Raw genomic sequence first — 13,726 nt, 5'->3', positions numbered from 1 at the left:
TTTAGAAATAAAAAATATACATTATAAAAGCACTGTAGATAACATCTGTGTATATACAAAAGATTTCATATCGAGTAAAAATTGAAAGAAAGGAACATGTTATTTAGACGAAAGAGATCTTTGGGGCTGCTAATTTTTATCCTCTTAAATACAGGGTTTTTCAAGTATGTAAACTTTTCCATTCTTTATCGTTTCTTTACATTTATTTCATTCGAATAGGATCTTCCACTGTCATCTCATCTGACGCAAGGTTTACTTGAAAACCTTTCCTTGATTGAATTTGCGCCCGTCTTTGTCCGTGCCGGTCCAACTAAGATATTGCTTGACCAACTCCTTTGTTTCTTGCTTAGATGAATCAAGTTTTGTCCAATTGTAAGATTCGTAATCCACTTGCCAATCTGGACTCAGCTGAAAGGAAAGAAATGTACATTTACTTTTTTTATTCACAAATATTCTTAACATTTCCTTTCTTTTTCCGTTTAAACTGTGCTCGAGCGAAACGTACTGTAAAAACAAGATCTTGTCCCCGCCAGACCCAGATACCACTGATCGTATTGTTGTTATCTTCCCCAAATATACAGGCACTGGCAAACGCACCTTTTCTCAGCGAATCTAATCGTTGGTACATACCACTGATCAAATTGCAAGACATGAAAACCTAGAGAAACACAAGAAGCGTGTAAGTTAATAATGAAATGTACAATGCTAGTAAATTTGTCAAAACAAATATACCTTTGTTAGTTCATTATTGTACTTGTATTCGCTGAGCCAAATACTATAATTTTCCGGGTCAAACTTCTGCCAGAAATAAGGAATTGATTTAGATTCTTCTTCATTGGAGTAAAATCGCTTAAAATCGTCAAGGTCGAAGGAGCTTTTAGGCATCGAAGCAAAGGGATTCTTCTTTTTCGGCTCGGCAGCTAATGCCTCTTCCGTTGCGTCGGTTTCATCTTCTACCGCTGGGGTTTTCTCTGCTACAACTTTCGATTCTTTCTTCGATTCCTTGGGTTCTTTTGGCTCCTTCGCTTCCTTCTTAGACTCTTTCTCTTTCTTTTCTTTTTTCGAACTCTACGCAAGATCACAATAATTGACAACATATTAATCTTTCTTGTAGCATAATTGTACTTTTGTGTACTTTTGTTTTTAATCAATATATTAACCTTCCCCTGAGTTTCTGCAAATTTCTTAGGATCATACTCAATTGTTTTATCCGCCAATTTAAAGGCACCAATTACAGCAATGGATTCAGGTTGGTAGATGACCGTTTGGAACCATCGATTTACATTCTGGTAAGGCTTACGTAGCTCCGGTTCGAGAATGTATTGATACAAATGCAGCAATGTCATCGCTACGCAGATATCTGCCAGAGTCAGTCGTTCTCCCACTAAGTAAGTCCGCGTAAGTAAATGAGAGTTTAAAACACCGAGTGCTTTATTTATGTCCTCCTTAGCATGCTCCACAGTCTAAAAGGAACCGTACGAATTCAATCAACTAACATTACGTGTCAGCATCTTTGCGTACGTCAGCGCGCAATTGGTATAATGTGTATGCAGTATTATTCAAGTACATGCTACGTGCGTGCATGTGCATGTGCATGTAAATGTAAAATACGCATACAAGTTTAATCTACCTCTCAGAGTTACAAAGAATGGCTACGTAATTGCGCCAGTTTGCCTTTGAAGGAGGATATACGTATGTACGCGACAATAATACGACTAATATAGAAAAACTTTACTGCAATACCTGTTTATGATACGGCATTATTCCAAGTAAAGGAAACACCCAAGCACAACTGGCAGGAAGAATTTCAGAATCGGCAAAGCCTAGCCATTGGTTAACCAACGCGCGTTCAATGTCAGTTTTCCCTCTCAATTGTTCGTTAGCCACTACAAGTATAGCACGTATGTGTTTAAATAAACAGATAACAGAATACATAATTGTAATCTTTTCTCAGGAAAATCTCACCGTAATAAGCAATTGCATTGCTTTCCGTGATATATTTTCCGTCGCATGTTTCAAACGCTGGAACCTTAAATATGTTTTCTATTATTACATTATAAATAGCAACCAAAAAAATAGGAGAAAAAGTCGTTGGAGCGCTCGTACTCCACGTTACTAAGATAAATTGTATATTACAGTGTATAAAAATATCAATCAGTCAGTCTTGTAACCATACCATATGAATCGTTATATCTTTACATACATGTAATATTGTAAACATGAAAATGCTAGAAACATAAAAGAGGGACGTTGTCCGAATGGTATTTTATACGATAGTTGGTTACAAGTGAAAAGGTCGTCATATGTGACAAGAGGATAAGGGAAAATAAGAGGGGAAAAAAATAGCTGAGCAAGTCGAATGATTTTGCTTACCTTTCCCAAGGGAAACTTGTTGAGAAACGCTTCGCTCTTGTTGGTCTCGCCGAAAACAAAGTCTTGGGCAAGTTTGATCTGGGTGCCAGAGAACTGAGCCGCTATCAGAGCCTTGTAGGCTCGGAAATTTTCCGGGTACGTGTAAAGGATCTGAAAGAAATTCACAATGCAACGGATGAGAGATTGGGCGAGCTTCGTTTTCAGACAGTTCGACGTCGGCGTTGGCATGCCACGGCGCGGATGTCGACCGGTGAAAAGCAGCGTGAAAGCTACTTACTCCAGACGCCATTGTGTCAAGTCACGAGAAGAGGAAGTGCGAGGAAATAGAAGGCCGGTAAAGATCGCCCTACTTGAACAAACGCGCATCGTGAAGTACGTCGCGAGTGGCAAAGTGCGAGAGCGATATACCTGCCGCTGGTTGCGCCCTCGCGCCTGAAGTTAGGCATTATCACTCCGAATGCCTCACATGTGCCTCTAGATATTCGTATATCGTGACTTTGGATTAATCGACATTCATACGTCAATGCTAGAAACTAGAAGACTCAACTCCTGCTTAAATCAGTGGTGAGGGTAAAGTCCGTATCAGACTACGGATTGAGATTGGGATTAGATTGAAATTTGACCAATCAGAGTAAAAGTTACTGAACTTAAGATTAGTAAACTTTACTGTGATTGGTTAAATTTCAATCTAATCCCAATCCCAATCCGTAGTCTGATACGGGCTTTAGAGTCCCTATAGTAAGAGTCTGGCAAGAATATTCTGTTTGATTGGTTTGACGCAAAATGGCGGAACCAATAAGGTGTCTCGAATCTGTACTCTAAACGCGGGATTATTATTATTATTATTATTTGGTTACCTTTGGTCTGTTCGTTATCGCTGCATTACTGCACTAGTGCAATTAACTAACTGCACTAGTGCAGTAATGCAGCGATAACGAACAGACCAGACGCCATTTTGCGTCAACCCTTGCCAGACTCTTACTACAGGGACTCTAGTGAGGGTAGACTAAAAATGTGATAAATTCTTGGAAATTTAGATAGTGCCACCTCTTTGCCGACCATGTTCTCCTGATACTTTGCCGGTTTCGAGATTCTGGATTTTCGCGATTTGAAGTTTGCAATTCTCGGAATTCCAATTCTTGAAAATGGTGAAAAATTCTTGGAAATTTAGATAGTGCCACCTCTTTGTCGATCATGTTCTCCTGATACTTTGCCAATTTTCGAGATTCTCGATTTTCGCGATTTAAAGTGTGAAATTGTCGGAAGTCTAATTCTTGGAAATATACAGGGTGTCTCATTTTTAATGATCCACGCAAATATCATCAAAAATATGAAAGATACGGAAAATGTTTGAAACAAAAGTTGTTTGGTTCGAAGGGGGACAATAGGTGGTGCCATTGGCTTGACCTTGAATAGTTATTTGAAGGTCACTTTCAGTTTTTTAAATGGAACCCCCTAGTGTTTATTATTTGGACGCTTCCAAGTCCAGCACGCGTAGTTGACGAATTGGCCGTTCGACCATATTTTAACCTACCTTCACCATTAAGTTGAGTCTCCTGGTCTTGTTGATCGACATCAGAGAGAAGCCTGAGAGATGTCACGGCCCCGTTTTTCGTGATTGGCTAGAGATCCTCAAGTAAGAGATGCGCAATCTTCGGTCGTTTGCAAGAATATGGCGGCCTGCGCGCCAACGCGCCTGCGCGGCAACAAGCCTACGCGTCAACGCGCCTGCGCGGCAACAAGCTGCGCGCCACCGAGCCTGCGCGCTAACAAACCGCGCACTAGCGAGCCGCCATATTCTTGCAAAGTCGGCCAGAACCAATCCCGTTGCGTTCAAGGTTTGCGCATCTCTTACTTGAGGATCTCTAGATTGGCGAATGCAATACGCCCTCTGTGGACATTGAAAACGTGGACATTGAACTACGTAGCCAATGTCCACATTTTGCTAAGTGGGTAACGCAGATTTGCACAATTTTAGCCCCGTCCCGCGCTATGGTTAGATCCCATGCAATGATCTTGTACTTAAAATAATCTTAAGTACAAGAGCATCGCACAGGACCTGACTATAGCACGAAACGCAACCAAAATTTTGCAAATCTGCGTTACTTATTTGGCAAAATGTGGACATTGGCTACGTAGTTCAATGTCCACGTTTTCAATATCCACAGAGGGCGTATCGCATTCGCCAATCACGAAAAACGGGGCCGTGACATCTCTCAGGCTTCTCTCTGCCTGCGTTCGTTTTCTCCCACCGGGAGCATAAACTATACTGAAAGTCTATAATTTACGTAACGTAAACTATAGAGTTTCAGCATAGTTTATGCTCCCAGTGGGAGAAAACGAACGCAAGCTCTGTCGACATGAAGTAAAGAGAAGTGACCAATCACGGTTTTGACACTTGATCGGCTGATATAACTTTTAACTTGATGCGATGTCTTTATAAATGTAATATATAGGATTCCACATAGTGGCGCATGGTTGAATATCTTGTAAAATATTCAACGTCTATTCTCTTTTCCAGAAGCTGGAAAATTAATATCTTTTAATTTTCGATACGGGTAGAGCTGGTGGAACATTGAAGTTTGAACTTGTCCCGTCGTATCTCATGTGTTTGGATGTTTCATGGCGAGATAAAAAATGGCAGCCCTCGAAGATGTTGTTGCCTCGTATCAGAATTTAAAACGCGAATGGACAAAAACACCGTGTAATTTGAAGAAATGTGGCGAATTACTCAACCAATTGAAGGTAATTTACATTTACTTAATTCGCGATTATTATCTCGCGAGATAGCGGTAGAAATGTCATTGTAACCTCATTGCTGGAAATGGATTGTCATCGTTTGCTCTTCCCCTTGACATTTCAGCTTTTAGATATGTGTTGATAGTACAATGGTGTAGCTAATTAACAATTATCATACACAGATTGGCCTGACACACCTCATGTTCCTCCCGACGTCGAATAGCACGGCCAGTCAAAATGAATTATTAATCGCACGTATGTACCGCTAATTTCCAAGTGATCGAGGGTGAGAACGCCAATTGAGATTGTAATTGAAATTGTCCTTTGCTCCAACTGCAGGAGACATATTGGAGATTGGAGCGCAATGGAGCATCGCCACAGAGGATATACCTTCGTTCGAGAGATACATGGCGCAACTAAAGTGTTATTATTTCGATTACAAGTCCGGTTTGATGGAGTCGGCATACAAATATCAGCTTCTCGGTCTCAATCTGTTGTTTCTGCTGTCGCAAAATCGCGTCGCTGAATTTCACACGGAGCTGGAACTCCTGCCGTCCGATCAGATACAATCCAACGTCTATATAAGGCATCCTCTAAGCTTGGAGCAGTATCTGATGGAGGGTTCGTACAACAAGATTTTCCTGGCCAAGGGTAACGTGCCCGCCGCGTCCTACAATTTCTTCATAGACATTTTGTTAAATACCGTTCGCGACGAGATTGGCGCGTGCATGGAGAGCGCCTACGACAAGATCTCCATTCAGGATGCTGCGAGGATGCTGAATTTAAGCACGGAGAAGGACATAAAAGCGTTTGCCACCAAGAAGAGCTGGAATCTCTCCAAGGATGGCTATTTTTATTTCACCACGACTAGCGAGAAGAAGTCCGAAGAGCCTATCCCGAGTTCGGAATTGGCAGCGCTCGCGATAGACTATGCCCGAGAGCTGGAAATGATTGTCTAACGCTTCATTCTCTCGACTCTTTGTATCTCACTTGTCTAAATAAATACAGTCTCGCTCCTGCGCAATGTACAACAACGGAGCCTCTTGCACACAAACGCATTCGAGTGTCATTACCCTCGTAGGTTATGTTACGTTATGTGTCGCGTACACGTAGATAAGTCTCTCTCTCAATATATCGTTGTAGATAATTTCCTCATTAAAACATTTCTAAAGATATTACTTTGTCATCCAATATCCAACATCCTCGTCGAATCAAGGGCAGATATTGACGAGTGTACCCGAGTGTACCTGATGGTACTGCGGTTAGAGCACCTCTAACCAAGTGGAAAGTTATCCGCGATAGAAATTTGTGAGAGACAACTGCGCGAGACCGTCAGGTCAAAAAGAAAGAAAGGGACAGGATACAGATTTATGCTACAGGTTCACATTTACCCGCATCAATAATGTAATCTCGCGAGAGTTGTTCTTATCGCAAACACGAATATGTCCGCGAACACGTAGCACTTGCCTTTATCGAGCGCATCTTACGTGGCACCGACATTATCCGAGATATATCCAATTACCTAGGGGTGTCTTTCTTAACAAAACGCTACTGTTGACGTAAGTAGTAAGCGCAATTTAGTAGTGATAATTATATCACTAACTAAATGAGGTGTGTTTGAGTGTGAAATACAACAAGTATAAGTAAATTGAGTGAAATGGGTCGTTAATTGAATTCCTTGGAAAACAGAGGACACGTCTGTTCTCATTACGTTTGCAGAATTGATTGGGATGCACGAGAAAAGGAAAAAGTTACAAACTATGCGTGCTTTAATACTTGTCGGTGGTTATGGGACCAGACTGCGACCTCTGACTTTAAGTCGGCCTAAGCCACTTGTCGAGTTTGCAAATAAACCAATGCTTCTACATCAAATCGAAGCACTGGTACGTCATGAAATACTTGACAAACGTTTCTTATCTTCCCCCAAGGATACTTATCGAGCTTTTTCAGGTACAGACAAATGTAACTGAAGTTATATTGGCTGTTTCCTATCGGGCGCAACAGATGGAAGAAGAGTTGGTTCACGAGACGAAGAAACTGGGCGTACGGCTTATCTTCTCTCACGAACCGGAACCATTGGGTACCGCCGGGCCACTCGCGCTCGCGCGCCAATATTTATGTGCCAGTGACGATCCATTTTTTGTCTTGAACTCTGATATCATTTGCGACTTTCCTTTTAAACAGCTCCTCGAGTTCCATGAGAATCATGGGAAAGAGGGAACTATAGTCGTCACGAAAGTAGAGGAGCCGTCAAAGTATGGTGTAGTTGTATATGGAGAAGATGGAAAGATTGAAAGCTTTGTTGAAAAGCCACAAGAGTTTATATCGAATAAAATTAACGCAGGAATGTACATCCTTAATCCAAGCGTATTAGACCGAATAGAATTGAAGCCTACGAGCATCGAGAAAGAAGTCTTCCCGAGTATGGCTCAGGATGGAGAATTATACGCCATGGAATTGCCAGGCTTCTGGATGGATGTGGGACAGCCTAAAGACTTTCTCACAGGTACCTCCTCGCAGTACGCATTGCAGCTTTCTCCAAGTTATTTGCTTATTCTACCGTGCACTCAGTGTCCATAACTTTATTATCAGGAATGTCTATGTATCTTGCCTCGTTGAGGCAAAAGCATCCTGAACAGCTTCATTCCGGGCCTGGTATAGTAGGCAATGTCTTGATAGATCCAACGGCTACGATCGGCAAGGATTGTAGAATCGGACCCAACGTCACGATTGGTCCTGGCGCCACTCTAGCTGATGGATGCTGCATTAAACGAAGCACTATTCTTAAAGCAGCTGTGATAAAAGAGCATGCTTGGCTAGATGGGTAAGTATTTTAGTATATTAGTTGTATTACGTATACGTAAATAATTATGTCCATTTAAAATTATGTCAACAGTTGTATCGTCGGCTGGAGAAGCGTTGTAGGGCGATGGGTGCGAATGGAAGGTACAACTGTATTAGGAGAAGACGTTATCGTCAAGGACGAATTATACATTAATGGCGGACAGGTTTTGCCACACAAGAGCATCTCCACTTCTGTGCCAGAACCACAGATTATTATGTGATCAAAGACATAATTGAGTCGGTCAAGACAACCATTTTTTAATTCACTTTTATTATTTTTATATAATATAAACTCTATAGCTTTCTATGAAAATATTAAAATTAAAATGTAATTTTACTCTACAAACGACTGCAGTCTTTTCTCCCGGCAATCGACCTCGTGAGGATTTAAAGTATTTTTATTGGTAAACCTCGTACTACTATCGCAGCTGCCGTCATATACTGTGAGCAGCTACTCTTAGACTTTGCCACTGCTCTTAACATTTCTGGCTCCATGTTTGTTTTATCCTTCGCTCCAGTCTTTGTAAATTCTGAAAAATTTAATTACACCAAGCTATAGAGCATACGAGACGTTGAGAAAGCAAATGGATGGATTATTTTCACTAATACCAACTTAGAACACCATGACACCAACTATCCATGTCTATCTCGGCCCACGATTTCTCGGAGAATGAAGGAATCCAATTACTCAAGAAATTTGTGGTCATTTTATCGATATCAACATCCGTTACTTCCCACAGCATACCCAAAAGGCAAGGACTGAGAATTGTAAATTAACACACATACATATATATGTATATATATTTTTTGGTTGTGTAGATACGAATAAAATGTATGAATAGAGATTGAAAGACAGAAAAGACAGAAAATTCGACTCCTCTTGTAGATTGAAATGGAAAGCAATTTTCACATAGATATCTCACATAGAGATTCTTTTTACCTGCACGCTATTAAATATTGATTTGAAACGCCATAAGGTGGAAATCTTCCACCTATTACAAGCAGTTTCACGCTGTTACATCCAAATAATAAAACTGTAGATTTCACTCTCATTTTTTCAATATCTTCTCCAGATAAGTATTCTATTCCATTTCCATGACCAGCGTACCTATAAAAGAGAAGGGGAGAAAGAGAAAGTGAAATTCCTGGTGGATAATGCAACAACCGTTACTAGAGAAATAAAATGTTTGTACATTAAAATGTCACGATTTATCAACGCGTCTTCGAACAGTTCTGCGCTAGGTTCTGCGTTGTAACAACTTTTCCACTGCGATAACCAAAAGTCCATAAAGAGCTTGATGCGTTTCTCCATTTTGTCAAGATCACCGGAGGGATTGACTATGCAAGTTCCCATGTTGTCTCTAACTTTAATTATTTTACAACCGTCCACTATAGTATCTTGGTGTTCTTTGAATAATGCATATGCCACATGTAGAGATGGAAAACGCGTAACGGGATGATTCTTGATAATTTCCATAGCTTCAAATGCTATGTAATCCATATGCTTAAGAAACAAATGACAAAATTATAAACTTTATGTATAAATTTACTTTGATGTACTGTACGTTTACCTCATCGATAATGAGAACCAACGTTTTCCGCTTTGTATGCTCTAGTTTCCTTATGTATGGTAATTTTCCATAAATAGATAAAATGATGTTGTTTGCGAGTTTTTCATGCTCGGGAAGTAAAAACTTGATTGCACGAGCTATTTCCTCACGCGTAAGAAAACACGCGCCTGTGGATACTTTCCTCAAAAGCCACCTACATCTGTTTGATATCTCGTCGCTAATGAAAGTGAAACAACGAAACTTGATATTTAATATAAATAATGGAACGAGTAGAAGGAACTTTGGTTAAATATTACTTACGGCGATTTGCAATCTAATATTAACTTGTCAACCATTTGATGAATCTCATCTACTATTTCCAAGTTCTCGATAGAGTCGGCCATAAACAATACCCTCCATTCTCTCAACCACAAGTTCTCCAATCCGTTTATGGCTATCTGTAATTAATGAGCTTAAAGTATCCCTCGTTGAAATGTATGTGCTAATCTAACAAGTCTACCTTCATCCTATTGTTATAATTTGCACGCATCATCCAATATTGTTCATGATTCGTGTAAGTGGTCTTCAGCATGGATGGATGGCCATCCAATAGTGTCCGAATCTCTTTGCAGATATCGTAGGACACTTGCGTCGCGGGTCTCGGTACAGTTATACACAATGGTTCTACATCGGATACACCCGTTGGAAGTACCGTAATATGTACAGCGTGCATTACATTAGATGTAAGCTTTTTGTATCTCAATATAGTCGGAGATTCGTATTGGGCGGTAACCTGAATCATGTACCATTCTGTCAACAGAATAAGATAAACTTGTATGAGATAAAATTGCATGAGAAGGCAATGAGATATGCGTACCTTTCGGTAAGTTTAACAATTTTCTCTTCAACGATTCACTATTATCTGTAAATGTTGTTTCAAACTTTACATGCGACGGTTTCAGTCCATACAGTTGAGACTGATTCCACATGGACTCGTACAATTGAGTCTTTCGATATCTGTGCAAGATGTGTTGTCGAAGTATCACTGCATGAGCTTCGACCAAATGATGAATAGCCGTCGACTCGTTGCCAGTCTGAGGAAGAATCAAATGTATATAGTATCTTTCTATTCCTTCAACTACACAAACTAGAATTTCAATTACCTCCAAATTACACAGAGCCAGCAGCTTATTTAAACTAGCATATTCAACACTTGCTATATAGTTGCATTGTGTAACTGTGAAAATTCTTTCCGCCCTACTTTTCATTTCCTCCAACTTTCCTCTCGATTCTTTCGAGTCACTCGAGTCCCTTGTCTCAGTCACAAAATCATCCTTGTTGGGATGACACTCGTGTAGAATTCGCAAAATTTTATCAGTAATACGTGACATGGTTACTTTACTCCGATATCAACGTATACAGCTTTATTAACAATCATAAATTCGTTAGTGTCGTCCGGATGCGCAGAGAGCAAGCTTCACAATATCGGATTCTTTATTTATTATTGTTACTACTGGGCCTACTGGGTAGCGATCACTCGTGCAATTCTTCTGTGGCGACGCTTCGTCTCAACTTTATCTTACTCTACATCGAGCCCAATTGGGTAATTTTAATAATTATATTTAATATTGAACAATTATATTAAGATAGTGCCCGTAAACGTCTCTAATCAAGAGATTTCTCCTCCATGGTACACTCCAATTTTGAGTTAAATCAGCAGTTACATACGTCAAAAGACCTGCGCATGGACAACATTTTACTAGCGACATCTAACTGTGCCCCATGTACTACGATTGAAAAGCGCGCCAACTTTAAACGTTCAACTGGTTCGACTGATTGTCAGTGTCGCAAAAATGACAAGTTGGACTTGTGTGCTTATAACAGGATTTATTACTGGTATACTTGATAGTTTTATTCCATACACACGTGATAACAATGTATATAAAAATGCGACGGTCGCAATACTTGTAATAATATTGCCAGATTACACTCGAATTTATACAGCCAAATTGTACGCCTAGTTATTTCTCGATTTACACTATATACAATCTTTGATCTCGGTATCCTTTCCCTTTTATTTCATCTCATCATCAGACCAGTCTCGTCGTGGAATAAAGGCAAATATTAATATCGAAATTTCCTTATTACTCAAAGTCCATACTAGGACTAGGGAGAATGATTTCTGGTCCTGAGAAAGATTTGTTGGCAATGTGAGACAAATTTTCTCCTGCGTATGAACGCAAAGACGAGATCTCGACATCGTCCCCGACGTCTCTCGCACCTGCCTCTAGCAACCACTTTTTGTGTAAATTGAGCAAATCTGCGCGGGCGGTGCTCGGGCAGTCTTGGCCAGCGGAACTCGAATTTTTCAGAGGACTGAACTCCTCCTCGCGCCTTCCCTGCCACACCGCGAAATTCTTTGCGAAGGGAAACACGTCGAACACAAATTTTTCTATCTTGATGCCGTTGGGAATTTCTGGAACGATTCTTTCTCCATCGTCATTAACATACGGGATTTTCTTCTTCGCCACGTGCAGAGGCAACGATTTCTCGTAAACATCTCCGACGTCCTTAAGAAAGTCGATTGTAAAATAGTGGTTGCATATATTAGCAGCATCGTATACCAGTTGTCCATTGGCGCGTCGAAGCTCCGCAGTCTCTTTTGTTATCTCGCTATATTCAACCACTCGATAGTGATTCTCCACCTACGTTGACCGAAATATATTTACATGTAGACTATACATATGTAATATTATTCAAGTGTACATATTACGAGAGGATATACCTTGCATACTACGCCAACGGCTTCAGACGGACAAGACTTTTCGATAACTTTAACCCCGCAGTCGGTTTCAGACATCAGGCAGTATCCTATGAATATAGGATCGGCTACTTTCACCAAGATGTTGTCCACGGAATGTGCGTGAATACTTTGAATACCACGTAGTACCATGTCGGCCAATATTCCTTCATTCTTCAAGGCACGATACACTCCTCCGTTTCCGTCGGGGGCCTTGGAGATACGATGCTTCGCATCGAAAATCATTTTCCCGTCGAAAGTGAAACACGGTAACATACCCTGTTTGAAGATTTTCACATTTTTCTCTTTCAAGCCAAGATAGTGGCATTTAGTTAGGTATTCAACGGTGGCGTGATGAGTGGCTTCGCTGGTAAGGATATACCTGGGAAAGAAAATATTGCCAGTTTCATGGTGCATCGGTACATTGCGGCGCGCATGTGTCAACCGTACCAAGTGATTTCTCCACATCCTCCGTACTGTTGTCGCGCCATATGTTGCAGACGGAGTATTCTGTCCGCCTGCAATTGGAAGAGGGTTTTCTGCGAGGGCAACTCGACGTTGTACATTCCCTTGGGATAGCTAACTCCTAGACGCGTGCCTTGACCACCTGCCAACAACAATACAGCGACACGACCTTGAGCAATTTGTTTCAAGCCGCGTTCCTTGTACACATTCAACTGTTGCTCGGTGGATGTCTTGACGGAAGCAATCTTGGTCTCGTCGATCGGCTGTATCTTGTCGTCCAGCATACTCTGGCAACTCGAGGATTCGACAGCCCTCTCAAAGTAGCTTGTAATCTCCCGCAGGTCGCCAAGCTCGTCTATATCATTCTCCAGCTGGCTTCTGTCCTCGTCCGTCAGCTCCTCCCAAAATCGGAGTAGATGATGCTGATTGTACTCGCACAGCTTCTTCCTGAGGCGCTCCATACTCGTAGACGATTTGACACTTGTGTTGCCGATAAACTCCTCGCTATCGACATTCGACGGTTGCCCACGTCACACCGACAGGAGCGAGGGAAGGAACGAGCGTCCAAGTAAGAGGCAACAGGTATTCATCGGGTTCGCTCGGCCTCTCCCGCAGGTAGCATACCTTCACTTTCACGCATCGACGTAGCACGCCCGGTTCGATTTCTCTTATCGACCCCTCCCGCCAGTCCCGCCCGGCCGGCCGCCGCCGCATTTTATCTTCCTTTTCTTTGCCACCATTTCTCTCGACTCCTCTCGACTGCTCTCAACGACCGGTAGCTGACAGATAACCTTACATCATCCAATTGCAAGTCGACTCCGTTTCGCGCGCGAGCGTCGACCGATGTTGGTAAATGCTAATGAATCTTCTTTCTGTTCTTTTCCCCTGGCGCAGCCACTCGGACCACTATTAGCATACACAACGACCTTGATTCAAATAACTAACCAAACGAGAA

The 13,726-nt window shown here is 41.4% G+C and overlaps 5 protein-coding genes across 8 annotated transcripts; 2 read left to right on the top strand and 3 right to left on the bottom strand.

The window, feature by feature from the left end:
- Positions 1-119: 119 nt before the first annotated feature.
- Positions 120-2,759, bottom strand: LOC105561978 (elongation factor 1-gamma). The gene is made up of 8 exons (XM_012012413.1): positions 2,651-2,759; positions 2,374-2,523; positions 1,966-2,029; positions 1,744-1,886; positions 1,161-1,463; positions 733-1,068; positions 506-658; positions 120-408 (listed from the first exon to the last, which is right to left on the bottom strand). Exons 1-8 carry the CDS (start codon positions 2,660-2,662, stop codon positions 253-255), a joined length of 1,317 nt encoding a protein of 438 aa, XP_011867803.1. The 5' UTR covers positions 2,663-2,759; the 3' UTR covers positions 120-252.
- A 2,208-nt stretch (positions 2,760-4,967) lies between these two features.
- LOC105561975 (26S proteasome non-ATPase regulatory subunit 8) lies at positions 4,968-6,166 on the top strand. The gene is made up of 3 exons (XM_012012407.1): positions 4,968-5,118; positions 5,295-5,367; positions 5,452-6,166. The coding sequence occupies exons 1-3, from the start codon at positions 5,011-5,013 to the stop codon at positions 6,069-6,071; spliced, it is 801 nt and encodes a 266-aa protein (XP_011867797.1). The 5' UTR covers positions 4,968-5,010; the 3' UTR covers positions 6,072-6,166.
- A 217-nt stretch (positions 6,167-6,383) lies between these two features.
- On the top strand, positions 6,384-8,190 carry LOC105561976 (mannose-1-phosphate guanyltransferase beta). Of its 4 annotated transcripts, none has more exons than XM_012012409.1 (5): positions 6,384-6,671; positions 6,832-6,995; positions 7,063-7,618; positions 7,684-7,936; positions 8,009-8,190. In XM_012012409.1, the coding sequence occupies exons 2-5, from the start codon at positions 6,843-6,845 to the stop codon at positions 8,175-8,177; spliced, it is 1,131 nt and encodes a 376-aa protein (XP_011867799.1). In that variant the 5' UTR covers positions 6,384-6,671; positions 6,832-6,842; the 3' UTR covers positions 8,178-8,190. The 4 variants fall into 4 exon arrangements, with proteins under 4 accessions (XP_011867799.1, XP_011867800.1, XP_011867801.1 ...); XM_012012410.1 differs by having other exon boundaries at positions 6,802-6,995; positions 7,069-7,618; XM_012012411.1 differs by having other exon boundaries at positions 6,802-6,995; positions 7,705-7,936.
- Positions 8,191-8,327: 137 nt separating this feature from the next.
- LOC105561977 (separin) lies at positions 8,328-11,293 on the bottom strand. The gene is made up of 9 exons (XM_012012412.1): positions 10,670-11,293; positions 10,384-10,600; positions 10,027-10,316; positions 9,828-9,964; positions 9,528-9,744; positions 9,150-9,460; positions 8,897-9,064; positions 8,570-8,715; positions 8,328-8,486 (listed from the first exon to the last, which is right to left on the bottom strand). The coding sequence occupies exons 1-9, from the start codon at positions 10,895-10,897 to the stop codon at positions 8,344-8,346; spliced, it is 1,857 nt and encodes a 618-aa protein (XP_011867802.1). The 5' UTR covers positions 10,898-11,293; the 3' UTR covers positions 8,328-8,343.
- An 80-nt stretch (positions 11,294-11,373) lies between these two features.
- LOC105561974 (UDP-N-acetylhexosamine pyrophosphorylase) lies at positions 11,374-13,481 on the bottom strand. The gene is made up of 3 exons (XM_012012406.1): positions 12,757-13,481; positions 12,292-12,688; positions 11,374-12,211 (listed from the first exon to the last, which is right to left on the bottom strand). Exons 1-3 carry the CDS (start codon positions 13,230-13,232, stop codon positions 11,651-11,653), a joined length of 1,434 nt encoding a protein of 477 aa, XP_011867796.1. The 5' UTR covers positions 13,233-13,481; the 3' UTR covers positions 11,374-11,650.
- Positions 13,482-13,726: the final 245 nt, after the last annotated feature.

This window comes from Vollenhovia emeryi, unplaced genomic scaffold (genome assembly GCF_000949405.1).
Source record: "Vollenhovia emeryi isolate VEMERY1.0 unplaced genomic scaffold, V.emery_V1.0 DF939197.1, whole genome shotgun sequence".
NCBI lineage: Eukaryota > Metazoa > Arthropoda > Insecta > Hymenoptera > Formicidae > Vollenhovia > Vollenhovia emeryi.
This window is presented reverse-complemented; position numbering and strand designations above follow the sequence as displayed.

Coding starts and splice junctions, on each gene's coding strand:
- LOC105561975 (XM_012012407.1), top strand. CDS start 5,011: ATGGCAGCCCTCGAAGATGTTGTTGCCTCGTATCAGAATTTAAAACGC. Junction 5,119..5,294: donor AATTACTCAACCAATTGAAG/GTAATTTACATT, acceptor TATCATACACAG/ATTGGCCTGACACACCTCAT. Junction 5,368..5,451: donor AAATGAATTATTAATCGCAC/GTATGTACCGCT, acceptor CTCCAACTGCAG/GAGACATATTGGAGATTGGA.
- LOC105561974 (XM_012012406.1), bottom strand. CDS start 13,232: ATGGAGCGCCTCAGGAAGAAGCTGTGCGAGTACAATCAGCATCATCTA. Junction 12,689..12,756: donor GGATGTGGAGAAATCACTTG/GTACGGTTGACA, acceptor TTTCTTTCCCAG/GTATATCCTTACCAGCGAAG. Junction 12,212..12,291: donor CCGTTGGCGTAGTATGCAAG/GTATATCCTCTC, acceptor CGGTCAACGTAG/GTGGAGAATCACTATCGAGT.
- LOC105561977 (XM_012012412.1), bottom strand. CDS start 10,897: ATGTCACGTATTACTGATAAAATTTTGCGAATTCTACACGAGTGTCAT. Junction 10,601..10,669: donor TGGCTCTGTGTAATTTGGAG/GTAATTGAAATT, acceptor ATTCTTCCTCAG/ACTGGCAACGAGTCGACGGC. Junction 9,065..9,149: donor ATAAATCGTGACATTTTAAT/GTACAAACATTT, acceptor TCTCTTTTATAG/GTACGCTGGTCATGGAAATG.
- LOC105561978 (XM_012012413.1), bottom strand. Junction 2,030..2,373: donor ACAAGTTTCCCTTGGGAAAG/GTAAGCAAAATC, acceptor AACATATTTAAG/GTTCCAGCGTTTGAAACATG. Junction 1,464..1,743: donor TAATGCCGTATCATAAACAG/GTATTGCAGTAA, acceptor GGTTCCTTTTAG/ACTGTGGAGCATGCTAAGGA.
- LOC105561976 (XM_012012409.1), top strand. CDS start 6,843: ATGCACGAGAAAAGGAAAAAGTTACAAACTATGCGTGCTTTAATACTT. Junction 7,619..7,683: donor GCCTAAAGACTTTCTCACAG/GTACCTCCTCGC, acceptor CCGTGCACTCAG/TGTCCATAACTTTATTATCA. Junction 7,937..8,008: donor GAGCATGCTTGGCTAGATGG/GTAAGTATTTTA, acceptor TTATGTCAACAG/TTGTATCGTCGGCTGGAGAA.